This window comes from Mandrillus leucophaeus, unplaced genomic scaffold (genome assembly GCF_000951045.1).
Source record: "Mandrillus leucophaeus isolate KB7577 unplaced genomic scaffold, Mleu.le_1.0 Scaffold720, whole genome shotgun sequence".
Taxonomy (NCBI): Eukaryota; Metazoa; Chordata; class Mammalia; order Primates; family Cercopithecidae; genus Mandrillus; species Mandrillus leucophaeus.
The window spans coordinates 518,139-537,596 of NW_012107809.1; the positions used below are offsets into that span (position 1 = coordinate 518,139).

General features: G+C 35.3%; 1 protein-coding gene across 1 annotated transcript in view; it reads right to left on the reverse strand.

Moving 5' to 3' along the window:
• Positions 1-19,458, reverse strand: part of STIM2 (stromal interaction molecule 2) — a 178,652-nt gene that overhangs the window by 71,272 nt on the left and 87,922 nt on the right. Inside the window, exon 4 of the mRNA XM_011965342.1 lies at positions 10,043-10,157. Coding sequence (XP_011820732.1) covers positions 10,043-10,157 — 115 coding nt within the window. The remainder of the gene's footprint in view (positions 1-10,042; positions 10,158-19,458) is intronic.

Here is a 19,458-nt window from a genome sequence, read left to right on the forward strand (position 1 = left end):
TCTCTAACCCCCACTTGTTGGAGGAGAGGGGTGGGGGAGGAGGAAAAGGGAGAAAATAAATCACTTACGAAGATGCATACAATGCAAAGAGAATAAAAGATGAAAGATGTCGCTGGACCAGAAAGATAAAGTGAAGCTCCGTTAAAGGCACTTACAAAATATATGAGATCCTTAATAACAGTTACAAAAGGCAGACAAAGAAGGAAACAAAATCAGTCACAGCATTCACGATATAAACACAAAACGTCTGCTCAGCAGTACATCTATTCTTACTACTGAGACCTAAATGAAGAATTCTTCAGGAGGACTCTTGGCAGACACTTTGCAATATGGCAAGTCTATGCGCCCTACTATATAACCGTCTGTCCCTCCCTGAAAACACTCCCCTCTCTAAATGCTGACACTGTGCCTTCCTGATTCTCCCTCCATGTCTCCGATGGCCATTACTGATTTCATTCACCAATTCTTTGCCTTTGCCTTAATGCCAGTATTCCCCAAGGCTACTCTCTCCCTTTCCTTCTTTTAGTGAACTCTCAATTTATATGACTTGAATTATTATACCTTTACATGAGGGAATCACAAATCTCTGTTTGATTTTAGAACATTGCCCTTATGTAACTATAATCTCCTAGTGATAAACACCTGTTTTGCATTTTTTAAGCTGATTACTTGGTAAGAAAAGTTGATGGAAATAAAAATTATAAATTTCCTTCTATGAAAACTGCCATTCTGTTTCATTTTGTCAGACTGATCTAGATGCTTAATTTCAAACTAGTAAGTAATTATCTGATTAAAACACTGAAATCAAAAGTATCTAAATGATCTATTATTTTCAGCATCCTGAAAGAATTAATGTTGATGCAAAGAGTGGGAGAAACAGAAGATTATCCAAGGGCTGGAAGAATGCTTTCTGAGGACCTTTTATTGAAGAGGTTCTTATCTTTAAAATATAAAACCAGATGAGATGAGAAAGATAGAAAGATATAAGCTTTATTAGTTCTATTCTATGCAGAGTAACCATCCAGAGAGTGAAACGGTTTTTAAGATACAAAAACATGCTAAGTGATGCTAAGTGATTTATTCTATTTTTTATCATTCATTTCCCCTGAGCTATATATTTATGTATGTAATATATACATAAATACACATATCAGAATCATAGAAATGTTTAGAATTTTTAGAAAGAGCAAAGGTCATATTCAAATTGAAAGGGCTGGCTAATACCTTGGAAAGTTTTAGTTTTCATTGTATTAATATTTGTAATTTACATTATTTCTATTACGGTTGCTACTAAAATGCTAAGTAACATTCAGTTAAATGGGGGGAAAAGACTCAAGTAAGCGTAAGATTTGTTTGAAAAGAAAAAAAAATTTAACTGACCATCTTTGAAGACAATGTCATACTCAACAAACAAGTCCCTTATTCAAAAGCAGTGGGAATAAAATATTTGTTCCACATAAAGTAGAATTTAATATAGTGACTCTCCCGCAATAATATATATTTGAAAATCTAAAACTATTTCCTGAGTCCCTCCTTCCCACCCCTTTCCCAAAACAAAGACGGATAAAGGAAAATGTAACACATATGCATACGCAACTGTTTTCCAACTACCAGGAAAAGGGTAGAAAGGACAATATGATGTCCAAAAAAGGCTACTGTTTTCTAGATAGTCCATCACAGTGAAAAGCGGACAGCCCTCATTTTTACCTTCTGCAGAAGGTTCTGTTACTGTACTCCAACCTTGAGGTATCCCTTGAGTCTGTGAACACAGCAGAGAAGAAACGTAGAATAATTCAGGTGTATAGAAAACCATAAGGCAAACTCACCAACAATCTTAGAATAGTATCTCCTTAAATCACAAGAAAAGCTTCATATGTTGAATTATATACTGGAAAACTTGTTATGTGAGAAAAAACAAGGCTCAAAACATTTATTTCACGTGTTCCTACAGAATAGAATTGTCAAGTTTTCTACAGGACAGAGAGATGTGATAGGTAGTTGGTCTCTGCATGTTCTTCTGAGGGAGTCTCTACTTCAGAATAAAACCAAGAACAATCTATGTAAAGAAGGCAGGATTGTCTCAAAGTTAAGTATCTTCCACAAACTAAAAAGACAGAATTAATCCCAGCAAATCAGTATATGCAATGATCCAAAATCTCCAAAACTCAAGTGTACTTAAGTAAAAGAGGAAGAGCTGACAATAATAAAACAGAAAGAGAAAGAGAAAAAGAGGAAAATTAATAAAACCGAAACAGCCCTGATGGGTAGATTTGAAGTGAAGGTAATAGAAACTAAAAAGGCAACATAAGATCATGATTAAGAGCAATCAGCAACTTACTGTGAGTGCTCTGAACTCATTTGGATAATTTTATGATAAAAAGAAAGCTATTTGATAATAAAGGGAAAAGGGCGCAAACTCTGTATGAAGTACAAAAATCCATTCTAACTAATGATTAATACAGAACAGTGTTTGCCAAATTTGTAAATTAATCAAGAAAGACTTACACTATTTTTCTAGCAAACCCATGTTAAAATCCCTTAAATGCTGGTTGACAGAGCGAATGAGCAACATACTGGTGTCACCTATTCTCTTCACAGAAGAAACTTGGACTATTAAAGACCTTTTGTTAGTGGTAGAAATGATGACATCTGTTATTCTGAAACTACACTCTACCTCAAGAATGGGCCTTCCCTTGCATAAGCTCCTTTCTGTGAACAATTAAAACTCAATCCCTCCACTATGGCTATAACAAGAGCTTCTCCTAAAGATAAAAGCACTGTAGGAAAGCTGAAAAGTGTTAAAACCTGATTTACTAAAATAGCACAGGTATTTGTAGCATATTAACAGCCTTGAGTTTTTTCAATGCGCTATATTAAGTACAATTATCCTCCTAGCTATTAATCTAGCACAGTGTCTCTCACTGAAGGGGTGACAAGAGAGGAAAAGTAAATGTCCCTTGATGCAGCTCGTCTGGCTTTACTTCTGCAGGTGGATGGACATGCTTTTCTTCTTATTATCTCACAGTGCCTTCTACATAATCTCAGTAGCACATCCCTTAATTACTTGTTAAAAGATCTTTCTCCAACGGACTGTAGACAGGTGGAGGACAGAGAACATATTCTTCATCTGTGTATCTTTTGAACCTAGGACAAGGACTTTCTCATAAGTATTTACTAAAAAATTTTTCCTGTGTGAATCAGTTAAATAAACTCCCCTCCAAGCCCAGTGGATCCAAAAATCACAGGGAGAAAAAAACTGCAATTCATTCTAAACACAAGGGAAAAGTTAACCCAAATCTTCCTTTAAGACACTGCTCAGAATTCACGTTTCATTCTTCCCACTCAAAGCCACATTATATTCAACTCAATGCTAATGTTCCTGCCAACAGTGAATTTGTCTTTTTATAACTCTTCTACATTACCAGGCCTTCTAAAGCAAGAAGCTATAGTAGCTCTTACAATGATGATAAAACGCTAAAGTACACTACCACCTCCCACACAGTAAAATATTGCTAATAGATAATTGCTAAAATAATATCCTTTTTTGCTATCAAGACAGATACAGACCAAGCTTCCTTAATACAGTGCTCCAGGGAATCACTATGGACTGGTAAACACTGGAATATGAGTGGAATCATACTTGCCACTCTTGGAGCTGCTCATCAGATTTACACAGAGACTCACTATAGTCTGGTCTCTTTTTCTGACTCAATCTCCCAGTATTCTCCAACTCAGCTGCCTCTTCCAGCAATATGAGTCTGCAATATCCCATAAATGTGCCATGGTCAGATTTACCTTACAAAAACAGTAATAACAGATATCTGTTCATCACTTACTATGCGGTAGACAACTTTTACTCCCATTTAACAGATGACAGAACTAAGACACAAGATGGTTACACACCACATGTTAAGAGCAAATGACAAAATTTTAAGTGTTTATTATTATCTCACATACACTAAAAATGTATTATCTCTTGTATAAATTATGCTTATTGAAGGATTTAGCATTTACATCTAGACTCATTTTAATGTGCTAACTTGTATATCCCTCTCTTTCTTATTTCTATGAAAATTTTATCTTTCAAAGTCCTGTTGAAGAGCCATCTCCCTAATGAAGCCTTCCCTGTAATAAATCTGTCCATTCTCTTAGATTCCTACAATCATGTCATTTACATAGTATTTAATCAAACCTTCTTGAATTGCTATTTAACATTTCATCTGCATACATGCAAAACATTGTTAAGCTCCTGGAGGAGAAAGGTTGTCTCTCATACTTCCTTATTTTCTACTAATGAGTGTGATGCATGTTGTAAATATACAAATAAATATTTTGTTGATGGATGCCACAAAGGTAACACTACCTTATTATCTGCAAAGCTTTTGTTTTGAGTTACTCTTCTGATAATGTTAAACAATACACACTTTTCTATTTACAATTTTTTTTATTCCAGTCTCATTGTAACCAACATCATACACTTTAAAGAGCTGCTGGATTTTATCAACACTTAGAAATCCCTTTATACTTTCACATCCAGAAGAAAAATCTTATGGATATAAAGGTTCTATATATTTTTTAAATATTTATAACTTCCCTTACTTTTAGGAATTTTATATCTATGGTCAGAATTTTTTTTCTTTATATTTTCTTTTATAAAATATTTATATTTTCGCTGTCCTAAACAAAAAGAAAATACTCTTGGTCATTTAATCTCTGGCTAGCCTTTAGATACTCTTGAATATAACCACTATTAAGTGCCTGTATCTTTCTTCTCTCAGACTATTTCAGTTCCTTTAAATTTTTAATCCTTAAAAATAAATAAATAAATATTCTCTAAAATTTCCAAATGCCAATTCAATTTGTAAAGCCCAAAATTAAACAGCGACCTTAGGTAGGTTAAGATTTGTGCTGAACAGGATGGAAAGATTACCTCATGGTTGTCACATGTTATAATAACTAACCCAGTGACTTTTCATTTTAAAAACAGTATATTACTTAATCAGTTTTTTATCTATTACAGTTCCTAAATCTTGTATATAACCAATAATTTTCTATCTATATTTTCCTGCATTAGGTATCTGGCTACTATTTAAGTACATTCAGTAATTCTCACAACGTATCTAGTTTATCAAAATCTATCTGAAATCTAATACTAGTTTTTAAATGGCTTTCATTTGCATTAGACAGTTGCCATGTGCAACTTGACCAAGCATTCTCTCTACACACACACACACACACACACACACACACACACACAGAGCATTAAAGTCACTGTTGAAATTCTATTTGAGGTCAGGATCAACTTCTGCATAAAATAATTTTACTTTTCCACAGTTGACAACATTCCAGAAAGATTTTGGGTACATTTCACTGTCCAGAGTTTGCACACAACAATGGTACATATATAGCTTAGTCTGTTCATTTTCTAAATATTGTGAGACCAAGTCAAAAACAGTATAAAACTTTGAATATGGCTGAATTTTTCAGTTTATTTCACATTATTACTGAATGAGAGAATCAACCTTTACTACGTGCCTAACAGGTGCTGCCAGAAATTACACCAGGTACTTTTACTACATTACGCATTTATGTCACACAAGAATTACATTTTATAAGTGAATTTTCAAAATCTGTCCAATGTCTCACTGTTCATAAATAGAAGAGCCAGAATTTAAAGCGGTACAGTTTGAAAGCCTACATACTCCCTATAGCATGCCACCTCCACTTTCACTTCTAGCAAATTTTCAGGTAACTAAAGAAGGAGGCTGGGTGTGGTGACTCTCATCTGTAATCCTAGCGCTTTACGAGGCCAAGACAGGAGAGCTGCTTGAGGCCAGGAGCTGGAAACCAGACTGGGCAACATAGTAAGATCTCATCCCAACAAAAAACAAAAAATAAGCCAGGAGTGGTCGTGCACGCCGACAGTCTCAACTACTCCAGTGGTTCACTTGAGCCCAGGAATTTGAGACTGCAGTGAGGTATGATCACACCACTGCACTCTGGCCTGGGTGACAGAGCAAGACCCTGTATATTTCAAGAAAAAAAGAAAAAGATGCCATGGAGGAGCTACCATTTATGTTCTACTTCTTGTCTCCTTCTAGAACTCCTGGGTCAACCTTCAGAGCCCATCCCAAACGCTATCTTCTGTGTATAATAGTGAACTAATCACTCCCTCCGGTGAGCTACCTCCATACCCTAAATTTACTGCTATTATTGTACATATCACCTTATAGTGTAATTATTTTTTTCTTTGTCTTTCCTACTCAACAATTTGCTCTGTATACCCCAGATCCACGTTTAACTCATCATTAATCCCCAGGATCCAATGCAATGCTCATTTAGCACCTAATAGATACAGTCTATTTGCTGCATGTGCTTCTGTAACATAAATTAGTTTATGTGCCACTAGTAATCAGGGGTCACGTCAATGCAAAAGTCATATCATTTCATATGTGACTTTTCCAAACACGGTTTCATTTCACATCACCAAGTAATATCAAATGGATGCAAAGTATACTAACTGCCAATACAGCAAGCTACAAACAGGAGCTTCCACTTACCCTCCTTCTTCATCTTTGCTCAATTTGGCCAGAGCCTCTGTCTTGGAAATGCTTGTTGCTCGGTTCTCACCTTCATGCACTTTGCCCTTGTCTTCATTTTTTAGCAACCTCAACTCTACTAGAATGCCCCATCCATCTTTCTATAAAGTTATCTTCATTATTTTTAATGTAAATTCCTCCATCTACTATATAGTATGTATTGATTAGGAATTTAAAATTCTTTTTAGTCGTACTAGTATATACATATGTTTTTTGAGATGGAGTATAGTAGCGCACTCCCGGGTTCAAGTGATTCTGCTGCCTCAGCCTCCCTAGCAGCTGGGATTACAGGAGCGTGCCACCAAGTCTGGTTAATTTTTGTATTTTTAGTAGAGACAGGGTTTTGCCATGTTGGCCAGGCTGGTCTTGAACTCCTGACCTCAGGTGATCTGCTCGCCTCGGCCTCCCAAAGTGCTGGGATTACAGGCATGAGCCACCGCACCTGGCCTGTACTAGTATTTTTATTACTACTGTTAATGCTATGGCTAACAAGGTTTTGAATAGTCTCCTTCAGTCCCATTTTTCCCCTAAACTGTCATTTTTAAGTTCATAATTTTAAAAAACAAAAATTTTTAAGAAATGCACGTAATGTCTTATAACAGAAACGCCTGTACTCAAAACATTTGACCAACTGAATTACTGAGCATCCAATACTTATCAGGCATTACACTTTCATTCATTCAACAATGATTTACTGAATATCAAAGTGAATATTCACTATTGAATACTAAGTGAATGCACTGCGCTAGGCACGGGAGACACAACAATGATGAGCAAAGAATGAATGCATATATTTGCACGTGTGTGTGTGTGTGTGTTATATACATACACACCCATACGTTTTTGTATATATTCAAGTAAACAACCTTGAATTACCTGTTATTGTTAGGTGTACATTCTAATCTGCAGTTTTCAAACTTTTTCAGAAGAACTACTTTTCGTTTCTCAAGATAAATTTTAAACAGAAACTAAATATAACAGATAAAAGCAGAGCCCTGCACACTCAACATGCCCTGTCCCTGGGACTCCTCCTGGAGCCTGAGTGTTCTAAAAATCAGTGCTATAGCAACAATGCCCAACCCTTATATGACCCCTTTAATAAATAGAGTCTGACATGGGTTGAGAAAAATCAACTAGGTCATTATAAAACTTCTAGTGAAAGTTTATTATTACTTGACTCCTCTCTCTTTCATCCCATACAGCTGCATTAGTAGGAGTCCTGAGACTACTTCTCCCAGGCTCTGTAAGGTTACATAGCCAACTGGGGCTTAGAGAAAAGGAAGCAGAGAGGAGATAACTTAGGCCAACTGTTTGAACTGGGGAAATCCCTCATTATCATAATGGTCAGATCTCAGATTAAGGTGAAAGCCTAGGGAAAAAGGTTTAAGAGGTCATTCAGCTTGAAAAGGCCTTAGCCTAAAATAAAAAATGAAAAATAAAAAAAAACAAGCAAACAAACATTCTCATAGATCACAAAAGATCTCACCAAAGTCACTAGGGTGGGAAAACAAAAAGGAGTTTAAGAATAGAGTCCTCTTTATTTAGGATACATTAATAAACAAAACACACAAAGTTCCCCTGCTCTATAAAACTTATTCTTGGGGGTGAGGCAGAGAGAGAAGGGAGAGATATATATAATGAATAAGCCAATTATATAGTATCTTAGAAGGTGATACATGATAGGGGAAAAGGAAAGTGTGAAGCTGAGTAAGAAAGATCGAGTACCAGAAAAAAAAAAAAAAAAATGAGTAAAAGGGGAGGTTAGCAATGTTAAACAGGGTGGCCAGAGAGGTTTCACTGAGAGCACAGCCCTTCATAAAGACTTCAACAAAGGAGGTGATGGAATTAGCCACGAGGAAGTGTGCATTCCTGCATTTGTGGAATAGCAACAGGTCCAGAATGAATGGAGCACAGTGAGCAAGAGAGATGGATGGAAGAGAAGAGGTAAGAGATGAGAGAGAGGTGGAAGTAGAAGGCAGAACATGTAGAGGCTTACAGGTCTTTGTAAAGATTTGGACTATTACTCTGAGCTACTACAGGGTAATGGGCAGATCTAATTTACATTTTAGAGTACTCTGCTAGGTGAAGAAGAGACTACAGCAGAGCACAAACGCAGGGAGATAAATTAGGTTGCCACAATTATCCAGGCAAGAGATGATGGTGGCTGAATAAAGGTAGTACAAAGCTAAGTGGTCAAATATTTTTTTTCTTCATTCAAACATAGTCAAGTGGGTTCCAATCAATGTATTACATATTTTAATCCTTAAAAAAATACTAATAGCAATAGACTCTGTAATAGATCTCCACCTCCCTTCTTAGTATCTATGGATTGCTGAGCCATATCATGTCAATAAGGTAAGTTTGTTGCTGAGTTCCCCACCATTTTCACTTTTCTTCATGAAACTGGTATTTGTTTATTCCTATTCCTATCCAAGCTCATGTTATTTTTAAATGGTGTAGGGAAGAGAAATGGAGAGGTTTTTTAAGTCTATATATTTTTCTTTTAAGTCCTTAATTGTTTTCTTCTTTCTTCCCCTAACCCAAGTATATTTCAACAGAAAAACATGTAAGCAAGCTATCTACCATCTTTTACACTAAGAAAAACACTGAGCATTGGTGGGACAGTTTTATTTTCCCACTTTTAAATGTTATCATAATGACTCAAGTAAACTTTATTATTTCTTTACACTCTTAATTGGTAATCTGTCCCTTTAATTTCATTTAATTATTCAGAGAAAAATATATGCTTACAATATAATTGCTGACTTTCATGAAAGAACAGAAGCATTAGAAAGAAGGAATTTTAGTTGAGTTACTGCAAAAAAAAATGTAAGCTTAGTGGACTTGTAAATTTTTTTTTTATTTTAGTAACTGCCTAGTATTAGGAACCAAGTTGAGATTTTTAGATCACAGACTTTTCTTGTACTAAACAATTACTGTCCATAATACAGCTTGAGAACTTCACAGTAGAAAAGGGAATAAAATACCAATTATCCAATTTTATCATGCAACTATTATGAGACGTCGTAAAGGATTTACTTAAGAAAAAGCTGAACAGTAATAGCCTCCTAAAAACATTAGGAACTATTCTCCACAACTAAACAGAAAACTTTGTGTTTCCGTATATTTATTTGCTAAACCTTTTATAATAATGTCATGTAACAGCTGAAATAATGCTTTACAACTTTAGGCTCTCAGACATGCATTATCTTGTTTATTCTACTATAATTATATGAGAACAGCCTGATGCTTAATAACTCTCAGAAAGACAAAAATCATCTTTCAAAAACAAGAAGGGAAAATTATTTACTAAAATTTAAATATCCTCACAAAAATGTTATTTTGATTTTTTTGGTAAAAACATACGCATAAGTGAGTTAACAACAACTAAGCAGGCTAGATGTGCAGAAGGGGAGGGAGCCAGATCACGAAGGCAGTCTTACCTTCTGATGTTTTCCATCGTTTCCACAAATCTTCAATTGTTATATGTTTATCTTCTCTGTGCAGATGGCTGTGTTTATTAGTAGCATCTTTATATTTCATATCTTCTCTGATGAACTATAGAAGAGAAAACACTAAGATAAATATAAATTCACTACCTTACTCTTGATAACTGGAGAAAAAAATAAAATCTGATATCCAGTGGGTGGCTATTTTCAAACAGTAACTGGTAAATTTTTGGTATTGTAGTCACATTATTCATATATGTTTGTAAAATGTATTTAATGAAATGTCTTCTGCTACTAATCATACCACCACCACCAGCAGCAGCAGCAGTAAAAGTACTTAATTCAATGTTTATTATTTACCAGATATTATTCTAAGTTATATAACAAATAGATGTCTACAGTCACCCCCTCCATATCTGTGGGTTCAGTATTCATGGGATTGAGAATATTAGGGGAGAAAACGGATGGCTGTGTCTGTATTGAACATGTACAGAGTTTTAAAAATCATTATTCCCTAAACAATATAACAACTATTTACATAACATTTACACTGTATTAAGTACTATAAGTATTCATGGGATTGAGAATATTAGGGGAGAAAACGGATGGCTGTGTCTGTATTGAACATGTACAGAGTTTTAAAAATCATTATTCCCTAAACAATATAACAACTATTTACATAACATTTACACTGTATTAAGTACTATAAGTAATCTAGAGACAATTTAAAGTATATGGGAGGATGTCTGTAGGTTACATCCAAATACTGAAACATTTTATATATGGGATTTAAGTATCCATGGATTTTGGTATCCACGGGTAAGAGGGAGTCCTGAAACTAATCCCCCATAGACACCAAGGGACCACTGTATATCTGTCAATACAGAGAAAGTCATTTAACTTTACGACAGTCCTATAAGGAAAGTATTATTTTTCTTCATTCTATAGATGAGAAACCAAGGCCCAAGAGGCTAAGCAATTTGCCCAAGATTGAAAAAATAACGAATATCAGAGCTGAGAGTCCAACGCAAGTCATTTGGTTATATTCAACAGCATAATATACTGCCTCAATATCACTGCATTCATTTTTACCAAATACTTGGTGACAGGGATGTTTGAAAACAGAACAATCTTCCCAATTACTGCATCATATTTCTATGTTCTCCTGCCTTTTTTAAGCTACTACTTTTAATTCAAAGACATTTGATTATGGTGTTTAGAGCTAAAGCATACTTTACAAAACTGAAGTATACCTTATATTAGTCTTACTTTAAAATATATAGAGAGATAGGCTGAGGCAGGAGAATTACTTGAGCCCAGGAATTTGAGGCTGCAGTGAGCTATGATTGCACCACTGCACTCCAACCTGGGCAACAAGGCAAGAACCTGTCTCTTAAAAAAAAATATAGAAAGTATTAAAATTATCTTTGTTAAAAACTAACCTGTTCTATATTACTTTTTAACCGTTTCCCATTGTCTAACAATAAAAAGCAAACTTCTTTTTATGATTTAACACCATTTACTAATCTTATCTCTGAGAATCTTCTAGGCCTTATCTCTTGATACTTTCCTCATATGTACCCTTTACTCTAATTATGTGAAACTAATAGTTTTTAAATTGTTTATGCTTTTTCTACCTCAATGTTTCTGATTTTTCTTGTTTCATTATTTTACGTGGTATCCTTTTTGTTTTTTTATTGTTCCAAAACTGTAAGATCACGTAAAATATTTCAGAAGTCCACAATGCAGAAATTGAAAATTCCCCACAGTTAAAAATGCCAGAGGCATATTTTTCTGACTTTTACACTAGCAATGAACACCACCTTCAGACAACAGACCAAATTGTGCCTGAGTAGAGTTGCTCTCTACTGAAACTGAAAAAGAAAATTTTAACAGCTGTATAATATTGAGCAAACCATTTAACTTTTCTGAGGCTCAGCAACCCTGGGAGCAAAATAAAGAAATAATGTTCTAGGATCAACAACACTGTTGAACATGTGGTCAGCAGAGTAGCGTCAGCATTATGGCAATCAGAAAACACTTTCACAGCATCTGGGTTAAGCATGTGATAAATACGCTCACCTTGTCCACCCTGTACATATATACTGGAAATTAAAAATCTGGTCCTTCATCATCAAAAGTTTGAAAAGTACTAATCTGAAAAATCTATATAATCTGTTGTCTTCTTTAAATAGTGCCTTATTCCTTTATACTAAATGCTGCCTTAAGTTATATTTAAGGGGGCTGCCTGATTGCTCCAAGTCCTCCTGTCATCCAACTCTTCTTGACTGACACCTTCAAAATCCAGTAGCGACACTTGGAAAAATCACTACCAAAGAGATGCTCAGAAATTGTCTCTATCTTGGAAAAGGTCCAAGAGCTGGAAAGAAATTCTAGACTGAAAATCGTAATAATGGACTGAGCAGGGAGGAAATCTGTCTTGGAAATGGTCCAATCAGTTGGAACAAATGGCAACTGTTTCACTTATGTAATATATATTAAAGACAATGTCCTAAAAAAGTATCCTCACTACATGAACATAAACAATCTAAATGTGGAGTTCTGTGATTTCAGGATCAATATGTTTCAGAAAATAAGCAAATTTCCACATGACTAGATGTGGCATTCTAGCCACGTAACTATTTTAGAAAAGCCGGAATGAGTTTATGGATATATGCCAAACAAACTTAACAAAATAAAAGACTTTTTTTTTTTTTTTTTTTTTTAAAGTTTTTTATACTTTTGAAGATACCTATAGCTCATCTGGTATAAAAGAACTATCTATTCCTAAGAAAGTTCGGTGAAAATTGAATAAACACAATGAATTGTATTTTCCCTGGAATTACCATCTAAAACTACTTCTGTTTTAAAATGAGAAGTATGACTCCAGGGTATCACAATAACTCGTAACAAACCACATGAAATAAAAGTATATTCTGTATCTTACACATCTTCAACATGCTGATCACAGAATGTGACTAGAAACCAGTATACTTAGAAATATTTTTGTTTGGAAAATGTTTAAATGAACCAAACACACTAAACATCATCAGGTTCTATGGAACCTTTTCCCAATATCCGAAAGAAGAAAAAAGCATATAATTCTGACTGCTCAGACTTTTCCAAAACTCTGTTAAAAACCCCTCCTCATTTCAGCAATGAAGTAGGCTAACTAGAGAAATTTTTAAAACAGTCACCAATAACTGAAAATGCATACACAAAAGACAAATACTCCTTCTTTGTATTCATTTGTCAAAAGACAAATACTTCTTATTTGCAATTCATGAATTGAGAAATCTGAAAATAGGATCTGAAATTCAACGAAGTGAGTCTTCAAATAATATATGGCAAATAATATAGCGTTCCCTGGTAAATACATCCAATTATATGCAAACCTACTATAGGGAATCCTAAATTGACAAGGTACATAAGGGAGTGCTCAGCAAATAAATGACAAATATTCTTTTTAAAAGATTCACTCAGACGATTCTTTTAAATAAACTCTTCTAGTACCACTGAAAGTAATGCTTTACATATCCAGTTTGGGGAAGTTAGTTTTCACATAATAAACTGATTTCAGTTTCTCACACCTGTAACTTCAATGTTGTATTTGTGCTGTTATTTTTATGACAGCACTTTAATAAAATCTGATATACGTTGTTATTATAGGCACGTTCTGGGGCTCTATTCAGGCCATACCCTTTTCCCACACAAATACTCACCAGCATTAGTGTACATCCCTGTGTGTGTCTAGTCACCCCCTCTCAATCTACCATCCACAGCCACAGCTATCTGATCAAAGGACAGACAGACACCTCACCTAGAGGAAAACAACCCTGAGCCTATGCCAGGATGACAGGATTCTCCTCACAGGAAATTATACTGAGATTATGAAAAACTGGACGACTTGGCCACAGCTCTGGACTTTTAGGGTGATAAACACACTGATGTTGAATGTACCATTTTATGAGTAGTCAAGATGGGCTAGGTGGTAAGGCAAACAGAGGAAGCCAATAAATATGCAGAGAGAGAAAATAATGAAAGAGAACAGAGGTGACCACAGGGAAAGACATAGCACAAAGAACTGCCTCCGTTCTTGGTGACTTTCTACTTTTAATTCCTCGGGAGGCCTGTTTTGCACAATTTTTATCCTGATTTCCATGATATAAGTCTGTTTCCCCTTCTATTTTTAAATACATAATTTTAAGACCTCAATACTCAGGAGAGGTGATTTATCATCATAGTTAGGCATGCAGACTTGAGTCTGACATATACTCAAAACTTGACTCCACTACTTACTATAAGACATTTGCAAGCACTTAACTGCTCATTAGCCCCATATTTCTCTTCTGTAGAATGAGGAAAATAAAATTGCCTACTATATAAGGTTACAAAGATTAAATTAAAATGCATACACAGTGTATGCAAGTGTTAGACAAAAATACTTTGAGTGGTTTTTATATGTTGGTGTTGAGTTACTGTCAAAGTTTAAAACATGAATAAATGAGCATTACCCTGATTATACTGGAAGGTTTAATACATGTTTTGGGGAATAACAGACATTTATGTAAGTTTGCCCAATACACCCATTTCAGATATCCTGAAACAAACTACATAACAGGGATGGAGCAGAAAACCACAGTTTCTTTACTGACAATGTAAGCAGACTTTCTCAAATGACACCTGTCATCAAAACAATACAATGTCCAAGGTCTGATATGTGAGTCAGTTAAAACAGATGGGTTCTTCATAAACAATTGCAAGGTCTTGAAAATACTACTAAACTAGCTTAGTATAATGTCTCAGCGGAAAAAATCCACAAGAAAAGTACCACTATTATTCCCCCCGCCCTTTTTTTTTTTTTTTTTTTGAGACAGTCTCACTCTGTCGCCCAGGCTGGAGTGCAGTGGTGCAATCTTGGCTCACTGCAAGCTCCGCCTCCTGGGTTCAGGCCATTCTCTTGCCTCAGCCTCCCGAGTAGCTGGGATTACAAGTGCATGCCACCACACCCAGCTAATTTTTTGTATTTGTTATTTTTTTGTAGAGACGGGATTTCACCGTGTTAGCCAGGATGGTCTCGATCTCCTGACCTTGTGATCTGCCTCCCTCAGCCTCCCAAAGTGCTGGGATTACAGGCATGAGCCACCATGCCCAGCCTACTGCCACTTTTAAAGATGAAAAAACTAAGCCTAAGAGAGAGTCAGCAATGTATTCTATTTCATAGAGCTATTCAAAAGGAGACCCAATTCTGGAAGTAATTTTAAAGAATTCTAAAGTCTAAGTTCTTCACCACCATGCTCACCTGGATGTTCTGTAAAAATGCACGGATTCCTAAACTCTTAGATGTGATAACACGTTAATAAAGCATGAACTGCCCATGTTTCTCTCTTCATCTTAAAATTGTTATATCAAACAGCACAGTGTTTGAGAGCACAGACTTGGTCTAGACTACACAGATATCCCAAATCTCCTTTTTGTTTTATGACTGTAGTAAGTTACTTGACTCTCTGTACTTCAGTATTCTCAGCTGCAAAATGGTCACCTTCAAAGGGTTATGAGGATTAAGTTCTTTATTTTACATGAAGTGCAAAAAAAAAGTGTTTGGTACATTAGTCGATATTCAATGTCAACTATTTTAATTTTATTGTAAATCATTTATTTTTCAAAATAATGAGCTGAATTTTTACCTTGATTTGCATATTCTGTATGATTTCCTGGACATGAATGAAGACAGTGTGAGGTACTACAAACACCAGCTGATAATCACTGATCTAAGAATTAAATCTACAAAGAACAGCAATACCAAATCTGGATTGAGACTCACAACCCAAGACACTGTAATTTGTATACAGACAGAGGTTACTACTAAGACATTCCTTGTTTTAATAACCTTGATCTTATCCTCTGATATGGTTTGGATGTGTCCCCACCCAAATCTCATTTTGAATTGTACTCCCGTAATTCCCACCTGTTGTGGGAGGGACCTGGTGGGAGATAATTGGAATCATGGGGCTGTTTCCCCCATAGTGTTCTCATGGTAGTAAGTCTCACAAGATCTGATGGTCTTGGTCTTATCAGGGGTTTCTGCTTTTGCATCTTCCTCATTTTCTCTTGCCGCCGTCATGTAAGAAGTCCTTTCGCCTCCCACCATGATCCAGCCAAAATCTACCATTAGGCTTTGGCCTCTGATGCCAGAACTCTGCATACCTAAATACCCAATTGAGTGTTTCTTGCCATCCATTACTTAGACATGATCAATACTCACACAATCACGTAAGTTAACATTATATCCAATCACCATTACATCAATAATATATATAGCAAGTCACTGGAATTAATGTTAATATTCGTGTTAATATTCACTTTAAGTAGGGGTAAGCATTTCAGATTTAACGAATGAAAAAAATCTCCTTCTGTGTTTTATTTGCTAAAATTTAATAAGTCAGAATGTGCATTTCCAGCAAAGATGAGGTTACAGGGACCGGATTTACCATACCCCCGGGCCCTCAAAAAACAACTAAAAAACAGACACAATATACAAATAACAGTTTTCAAGACACTGAACACAAGGCAACAAAGAACAGTGATCCCTGAGAGATCTGTGCCGTATGACTGACCTAAATGAGTTCCTGGAGAGAATTTCCAGGAAAAGGTGCAAGAAGAGGGAACCCAACAGTGCCAGGCAGTTTCCCTGAGTTGAAAAGATGGGACTTTGTGTGGGAAATGGCACATTCATACGTCTGTGGGAGTACAAACCAGTGTAACCTTTGTGGGGGGCAAATTTAGCAATATCAATCAAAATGTTAAATGCTCATTGCCTTTAACCAAGAATTTCTACTTTTCAGAATTTATTCTACAGTAATGCTCACATAACTGTATAAAAAGTTCAAGAGTTTTCATTGCAATATTATGAATAAAAATTTTATGACTATTCAAACTGCCCACCAGTAAGAAACATTTGACAAATTACGACACCATCAGGGCAAAATGTAAAAGCAGGTATATCCATTTACCCTTAATAAAAAAGAAAAGCTTACAATATAGCTATCTGATATTTAATAAAATTACATCAGTTGAGTTTGATCACTCTGGAATTTTTTTCATGCTGATTAGAAGCTATTACAGCTGACCTGATACATTTTTTAAAAAAAGAACAACAAACCTATAAAAGCTTCTAATGTACATTTTCATACTCTCTCTTAACTTCTAGCCTAATGTTACTTGGATCCACCAAGGCGCTGCTTGGTAACTCCGAAGAACACAGAACTGGATCAAGCATCCCAGAGTCACAGGGTAACACCAGAGGAGGCATTCTATCAAAAGAACAGCTTGTCTTAGTCCATTTAGTGCTGCTATAACAGAATAACTGAGACTGGCTGATTATTTATAAAGAACATAAGTTTATTTTTCTCACAGTTCTGGAGGCTGGGAAGTCCAAATCAAGGCACCAGCATCATCTGGTGAGTGCCTTCTTACTACATCCTCATATAGCAGAAGGCTAAAGGGCATAAGAGAGCACCCACTCCCACAGGCCCTTTTTATTGCGGCACTAATCCCCTCATAGTCTAAGCACCTCTCATGAGTCCCCACCACCCAACACTGTTGCATTGTGGATTAAGCTTCCAACACACAAATTTTGGGGAACACATTCAAGCCATAATGCTTCTTCCAATCTGAATTCATGGTTTAAGAGAGAAATCAAAATTTATATCTAGAACAGGAGTGTGTAGATTGTACCATAGGTATGCAGCTTTTATAGATAAGAGAATACAGTAAGACAAAAATTATATATTTAAGAAGCTTTTAATTTCAACAGAATCAACTGAAAGCTGTTTCATGTCATAAAAACGTAAAGACTACAATTAGTCTGAATGCTTAAAACATGAAATAGCTGTCACTGGTTCTTTTTGATACTAGAGCTCTAATTAAGTTGTAAAGCACTAGCAGTGGAAATATATTGCAGATAAGATTATGTGTTATACGGAGGGTCGGGTAATTATTTCTAGTATCCATCACTGAGAATACTGTGTGTTACGCTTACTTTCACTGTTTAGTGAGTACCTATAAGCGCTTAAAAGAAAGCTATATTGTATTTATAAAATGCAATTTAGAAATATTCTTCATCAAAACATCTTAAGTATTCAATTTGATTAATATTTTTATAAAGCAAAAATTTTAAAAATCATATGTATACGTTTACATATGATTTTATGAACATAAAGAATGCTACAGGGGAAAAATCACAAGCAGTAACACCGATAATGAACAGGGGATGGGATGGGCCGTCAGGAAGATAAGAGGAGGAGCCAAGGAGGAAATACAATATTTACACATTAAACTGTGAGCACCTGCTTAAGTTAACACACACATACACAAATTCAACAATAAAGACCCTGAAGCAAGACGGAGGCATTTCAGAGTGAGACACAGGAAGCAGACCTAAAACTGTATCAGAACTGTTCCTAAAGCACAGATTAGAGGTTACTACCACTTTCTTTGGAAAGAGAAGCTGGATACCAATTTCATAACCACTATAGGGCCTTTATTTCATTATACATAAATATAATAAACCACACATAGTTTTCACTGAAAAACAAACTTTATATTAGTACTTATCGTTTTAATGATGAGTTATATAGTTCATTTAGTCACCAATAAAATAATTTTACTACTTAACTATGTTAAAATACATACAGGACTGTGAGACAGAATAAAGGTCAATAATTTAGACCGTAAAACAGATTATGCCAAAGTAAATTCTGGAGTTGCTACTTTTAGAAATATTTTGAATGAACACAGACACCGATAATCATGAGAAAGCTTTGTGGCACTCAGCATTCAGAGAATAACTCTGACTATAAATATGGATAATATTAATAAAACTCAAAATATAATGTATGAAAATTAATTTGTCAAGACTTACTGTGTAATAGGATTGATTAGGAAAAATAAGAGACTATCTAAATAAAAAGAAAAGCAATTCTATCCTAAATCCGTAAAAAGTGAGATTGGAAGATTAAGATTGAAGAAAAAATAATCTTCTACAAAGACACAAAATGACTACATTGTATGTACCGTGTCAGTTCACTAGGGTGTGCCTTACCTATCATCACCACTGAATATTCATTTTTCTGTAGTTCTCCTCATTTTTACTTCTCAAGGAAGCTAACAAGTATCTTCTATCAACCAAAGACTTGGTTTCTGAGAAGTCACTAGCCCTTTGTTACCCAATAATCCCAAGACTAGTAATGTTCACTGCAATATTAATTACAATTTTCTTTTAAAAAAAAACTACAGAATTAGTAATACGTAATGTATCCCACAACGTCAGAAAATGAAGGCATTTCCAGAATACTAAAGACTGCCTCTTTTAGCACTAAAACATTCTAATTTTAAGCAATTTTAGTGGA